Here is a 7,111-nt window from a genome sequence, read left to right as displayed (position 1 = left end):
AATGGGAAACAACATCTGACCAATTAACAATAATATCGGTGGAACCACAATCCACCAACCTAACAATGAGGAAAATATTATCCCAAGTCAGCAAACCCGTCGACCCCTTGATCATTATTGATGAAAAGTCGATTATTGATGAAAGGGAAGTTGTTAATACAGGAATGCTGGCAAGAGAAGATAAGCTGGGGGATGATTCACTAAATCCTGCTTTGCAAGAAAAGTGGCTAGTAAAGGATCTAAGTATCCTTACGTCTGTCAAGTTCCCTCGGAATACAACACAGCAAAATGATCCAATTAAGCTGCATGTGTTCTGTGTCGCCTCAGGACCGGCTTACGGCACTGCAGCCTACTTGGTAACAAATCAACAAGCAAATTTGCTTACATCTAAAGCCAGGGTGGCGCCCTTAAAGAAACGGTCATTACCACATTGCAATGCGAATGCATAGCTGGACGCTGGAAAAAGTTCTGAGGTATGCCACAAGGCTAGTGCCAGAAATAAGAGGCATGAGGTATGAAAAGAGGCTGCATGAACTGCACCTCACATCGCTGGAAGACAGAAGAGCTCGGGGAGACATGATCACCACATGCAAAATTCTCATGGGAATTGACAGGGTAGACAAGGATGGCATATTTAACACGGTTGGTACAGGCACAAGGGGACACAGGTGGAAGCTGAGTACCCAAATGAGCCACAGAGACATTAAAAAGAACTTTTCAGTGTCAGAGTAGTTAGTAAATGGAATGCACTAGGAAGTGATGTGGTGGAGGCTGACTCCATACACAGTTTCAAATGTAGATATGATAGAGTTCGAGGAACTCATGAATCTCTAGACCAATTGATTTACGGTTGCGAGGCGGGACCATAGAGCCACAACTCAACCCCCGTAAGCACAACTAGGTAAGTACAACTAAGTGGGTACAGGTGTGGGCTTCCTCAGACTCAATACTTTTCCAGTCAGCAATTTACAACGCACAGGAGTACAACTTGATCATAAATGCTTGAAAATTATTAATTCCGTGACCTTCTCTCACTGAAGCATCTACTATAAGCTCTAATCTGTGATTAAGACGGTGCCAGATTATTATATAAGGGTAATGTTCCTTGAGAACTGTTGTAACGCTGAGTTTGGCACCAAGCATGACACTTGCATGACACCATGACTCCATGACAAGCATGACACTTGCCCCATCACTAACAAATGCTATAAGGAGAAGGAGTTCTGTTCCAAATGTAAGTCATCAAACCCATGATAATTGAGACAGTTCAACAGATGCCTAGCAATAGTTGCCACTTGCTGATCAGGTAGTTCAATTAGATCTAAGAACATGAAATAGGGATTACCTTCCTCATCACTTTCACATTTCATGTAAACTATCAAGGTTGTTTTAATGCTCAGTCTTGTTGATTCATCAATGAGAACAGAAATGTTGCCATTTATCTGCTCGATATGCTGGCAAATTTTCTTGTCTACATTAATGGCTATGTGATTAATTATCTCTGTGGCACTAGTGCAGGAATGCCGTACCATTGCAATGTCATCTCTATTGTGCTTTTGTAGTTTCAGTAAGCCAAAGTGATCAGAGTTTGGTATTTAGCTCAGAGTCATTCTGAGCTAAATAATGTGCAGAACGCAAAATTGAATGTTGTTCACTTGTCATTGTCATCTAAAGTTTTCTTTAGAAGCGAAGCATTCACTAGCTTCAAGATCCAAGAGCATCTTCACTAGCTACATTTTAAACACGTAAAGCAGCAGTGTGAGTTTTCCATAGTTTATGATCAACAACTTTTTTTCTGAGAGACTTCAAGCGTGTACTTGGATCTGCTCAATAATTGTTTACTTGGTACATCTGCCACTCATTTGATAGTCTTAAACACTTAGAAATGATGTGTTACATTGCTTATGTTAGCACTCACTTTACACCCAAGTTTATCATCCCTCAAGTCTAACCATGGATAAGTTTCCCTATTGTCCACAGCTCGTCAGTACAAAGACCTGACCAGGATACAAGTTAGACTTCCAATAACCATTAGTTTCTGAATTGTACATGGATCCAGTTTGAAAATTTGAATTAGAAACAGTAGAAACACAATTTTTGACACTTTCACTGTTATCATTATCAGTCTCCTGGATGTTATTCTTCTTACACTCCTCATTTTGTTTACGAATGAGGAAAGTTAACATTGTTTGCTTAGAAGCCACGATGGGGTTGTTGGTGAGGAAAAATGCTTATGAATTAAAGAGACATCCAGGTACGACCAGGGGACAACCAGTGACCTCCAGGGACCGCGAGGGACCACCAGCCACCACCAGGGACCACCAGCCACCACCAGGAACCAGCAGCCATCACCAGAGATCACCAGCCACCATCAGGGACCACCAGCCCCCATCAGGGACCACCAGCCCTCATCAGGGACCACCAGCCACCACAAGGGACAACCAGCCACCACCAGGGACCACCAGCCACGACCAGGAACCAGCAGCCATCACCAGAGATCACCAGCCACCATCAGGGACCACCAGCCCCCATCAGGGACCACCAGCCCCCATCAGGGACCACCAGCCACTACCAGGGTCTACCTGCCACCACCAGGGTCTACCAGCCACCATCGGGGACCACCAGCCACCACCAGGGACCACCAGGGACCACCAGCCACCACCAGGGATCACCAGCCACCACCAGGGACCACCAACCACCACCAGCCACCACCAGGGACTACCAACTGCCACCAGGGACCATTAGCCACCCTTAGGGACCACCAGCCACCCTTAGGGACCACCAACCACCACCAGGGACTACCAGTCACCACCTGGGACCACCAGCCACCACCAGGGACCACCAGCCAACACCAAAAACCACCAAGGTCCACCAGGGACCACTAGCCACCACCAGGGACCACTAGGGACCACCAGCCAACACCTGGGACCACCAGCCACCACCAGGGATCACCAGCCAACACCAGGGACAACCAGGGACCACCAGGGACCACCAACTATCACCAGGGACCACTAGCCACTACCAGGGACCACTAGGGACCACCAGCCAACACTTGGGACCACCAGCCACCACCAGGGATCACCAGCCAACACCAGGGACAACCAGGGACCAACAACTATCACCAGGGACCACCAACTATCACCAGGGACCACCAGTCACCACCTGGGACCACCAGCCACCACCAGCCACAACCAGCCACCATCAGGGACCACCAGCCACCACCAGTTACCACCAGCCACCATCAGGGACCAACAGCCACCACCAGAGACCACCAGTCACCACCAGAGACCACCAGCCACCACAAGGGACAACCAGCCAACACCAGGGACCACCAGCCACGACCAGGAACCACTAGCTATCGCCAGAGACCACCAGTCACCATCAGGGACCACCAGCCACCATCAGGGACCACCAGTCACCATCAGGGAACACCTGCCATCATCAGGGACAACCAGCCACCATCAGGGAACACCAGCCACCATCAGGGAGCACCAGTCACCACCAGGGTCTACCAGCCACCACCAGGGACAAACCGCCACCACCAGAGACCACCAGTCACCACCAGGGACCACCAGCCACCACAAGGGACAACCAGCCACCACTAGGGACCACCAGCCACGACCAGGAACCACCAGCTATCGCCAGAGACCACCATCACCATCAGGGACCACCAGCCACCATCAGGGACCACCAGCCACAATCAGGGAACACCAGCCACCATCAGGGACCACCAGCCACCATCAGGGAACACCAGCCACCATCAGGGAGCACCAGTCACCACTAGTCACCACCAGGGTCTACCAGCCACCACCAGGGACAAACCGCCACCACCAGGGACCACCAGCCACCAGCAGGGACCACCAGCGATGGTCCCTGTGGTGCTACGATCTTCATTGCCCTGATTTCCACGTCAGAGGTACACAGTGCTATATAAGAGAGGAAGTCCAATATAATAGCCCTGAAATTTTTTTTTGAGGCAGGCAGAAACAGAGGGAGAAACAGACAGGCAGAAACGTGGCAGGAGTATGGATGGAGAGGGGAAAATGCCCAAGACTGGACTACGGTTCGTCATCAAGCCCCCATATACTACACCCCCCAACTACACAGAGACTACCACACTCCCCAGTATCACTTCCAAAACTGGACAAACCATTGCCACAACAACACACCCTGGGTCAGGGTAGAGGAGGGAGAACTACCAAAACCTTCCAGAAGTGACACACAATATGGACAATCATTCATATTTGCAAACTTTCAAGGTTTAAAGCCAAAGTCAAGAAATAAAGTTAAGTTCATAAATGGCCTCCTATTAGAGCCAAACTCAATATTTGGGGCATTCACGGAAACTCATACAAAAGATTACATGGATGGTGAGATCTGGATTCCAAATTATAATTTATATAGATGTGATAGAAAAACTAGGTCAAATGGAGGAGTAGGCGTGTATATTAAAGAAGACCTGGTATGCACAGAACTACTAAACTCAACTAATGAGGTGTTAGAGGTACTTAGAATTAAGGTAGAGAAACTAAACCTAATTATCATTCTAATATATAAACCGCCAGATACAACGGTTGAGGAATTCACAGAGTAGATGCCCAAAATAGAGAACATACTTGACAACCTAGCAAACCCAGCTCCAGATATTATCTTCCTTGGAGATTTCAATTTACCGAGTCTAAGATGGAGAATGGCAAACACAAATATCATAGCAGGGAATGACCCGGGAAATAACCAACCACAGGTCAGAGAACTTTTGAGATTCTGTGACAAATTCTCACTCAATCAACAGATTACAGAACCAACTAGGAACGAAAACACACTAGACTTGTTATTCACAAACAATGATGAACTAATCAGAGACATTACAATCTCAGATACTTTATACTCAGACCATAAGCTCATTGAAGTGCGAACTAGCATAAATAACGGTAGTAGGTCTAAGAGACCCAACAAGCGAGAAGGAGTATTCAATCAATTCAATTTCAACAATAAGAGGATCGACTGGGAAAAAAATAAATGTAGACCTTGCAACCATTCAATGGGAGATGGTATTAAGCGACAAAACTCCCACACAGGGAATAGCTCAACTGACAGCTGAAGCTTACAATGTCAGCTTGAAGCACGTGCCTGTGAGGAGGGGCAGAAAGAGGACCACTCTAGAAAGAGAACGCAGACGACTGTACAGAAGGAAAAAAATAACGGAAATGCTTCGCCAGACACAACTATCACAAGCAAGGAAAATAAGCCTAAACAGGGAGATCGAAGAAATAGAACAAACGCTAAAGCGATCATATGAGTCTGAATAAATGGAATTGGAACAGAAAGCTATACAAGAGATAAGGAAAAATCCGAAATATTTTTTTCACATACGCAAAATCAAAATCCAAAACCTCGACCAGTATTGGACCGTTAATTACAAATGAAGGTTCGTACACAGAGGACAACAAAGAGATTAGTGAAATTCTAAGAAGCCAGTATGAGGCCATGTTTAGCACACCAATAAACAACATGAAAGTTGATGACCCAGACAGCTTCTTTATGAATGACATTCAAGCTGCAGATAATATAACGGATATTACAACGAACTCGGAAGACTTTGAAAGAGAAATTGACAATATGCCTATGCACTCAGCTCCTGGGCCTGACTCATGGAATTCAATATTCATAAAGAAATGTAAAGTACCAGTAGTGAGAGCACTCAGCGTAATATGGAGAAAGAGCCTGGATACAGGGGAGATACCAGCAGCACTTAAATCTGCAGATATAGCTCCGTTGCACAAGGGGGGGGGGGGTGGTAAAGCCTTGGCAAAAAATTATAGGCCAGTTGCACTAACATCACACATAATAAAAGTGTTTGAAAGAGTGATTAGGAATCAAATTTCTAGTTTTATGGAAAACAATGAATTGTACAATCCAGGACAATATTGATTTAGAGCGGGAAGATCCTGTCTGTCACAGTTACTCAATCACTATGACAAAATCACAGAAGCCCTAGAAGAAAAGCAAAATGCAGATGTTGTATACAAAGACTTTGCAAAGGCGTTCGACAAATGTGACCATGGAGTGATAGCTCACAAAATGAGGTCAATGGGAATAACTGGAAAAGTAGGACGCTGGATACTCAATTTCCTGTCGAACAGAACACAAAGAGTAACAGTCAATCAGATAAAATCGAGTCCAAGCGATGTTAAAAGCTCTGTACCTCAAGGTACAGTCCTTGCACCGCTACTGTTCCTAATTCTCATATCTGATATAGACAAAAATACACGTCACAGCTTCGTGTCGTCCTTTGCAGATGACACAAAAATCAGCATGAATATTACCTCTGCTGAAGACATTGAAAAACTACAAGCAGATGTCAACAAAGTTTTTGATTGGGCAGCAGAAAATAACATGATGTTTAACAGTGATAAATTTCAGGTACTCAGGTACGGCAAAAATGAGGATCTGAAACATAATACAGGGTACAAAACACAATCGAATCTTCCCATAGTAGAAAAACAGCATGTCAAGGATTTGGGAATAATGATGTCCGACGACCTAACGTTTAAGGAGCATAACCAAGCAAGTATTGCGTCAGCCAGAAAAATGATCGGACGGATTACGAGAACTTTCGAATCCAGGGATCCCATCACAATGGCTGTACTCTTCAAGTCACTTGTGTTGTCCCGTCTCGAGTACTGCTCAGTACTCACTTCCCCCTTCAGAGCAGGAGAGATTGCTGAAATAGAGGGAATACAGAGAACATATACGGCACGCATACGAGATAAAACACCTAAATTATTGGGATCGTCTCAAAGCTCTCCAAATGTACTCTCCAGAAAGGAGACGTGAGAGATACCAAATAATATTCACATGGAAAATACTGGAGGGCCAGATCCCAAATCTACACAGTAGAATAACAACGTACTGGAGTGAACGATATGGAAGAAAATGCAAGATTGAACCAATGAAGAGCAGAGGTGCCATAGGCACAATCAGAGAGCACTGTGTACACATCAGAGGTCCGCGGTTGTTCAACGTCCTCCCAGCGACTATAAGAAATCTTGCCGGAACAAGCGTGGACATCTTCAAGAGAAAACTGGACTGTTTTCTAAGAGAAGTTCCG

The 7,111-nt window shown here is 45.6% G+C and overlaps 1 protein-coding gene across 1 annotated transcript; it reads left to right on the top strand.

Moving 5' to 3' along the window:
- Positions 1-2,205: 2,205 nt before the first annotated feature.
- LOC138359587 (MAGE-like protein 2) lies at positions 2,206-2,745 on the top strand. The gene has a single exon (XM_069318936.1). It carries the CDS (start codon positions 2,206-2,208, stop codon positions 2,743-2,745), a length of 540 nt encoding a protein of 179 aa, XP_069175037.1.
- The last annotated feature ends 4,366 nt before the right edge of the window (positions 2,746-7,111 follow it).

This window comes from Procambarus clarkii, chromosome 91 (assembly GCF_040958095.1).
Source record: "Procambarus clarkii isolate CNS0578487 chromosome 91, FALCON_Pclarkii_2.0, whole genome shotgun sequence".
Classification (NCBI taxonomy): Eukaryota; Metazoa; Arthropoda; class Malacostraca; order Decapoda; family Cambaridae; genus Procambarus; species Procambarus clarkii.
This window is presented reverse-complemented; position numbering and strand designations above follow the sequence as displayed.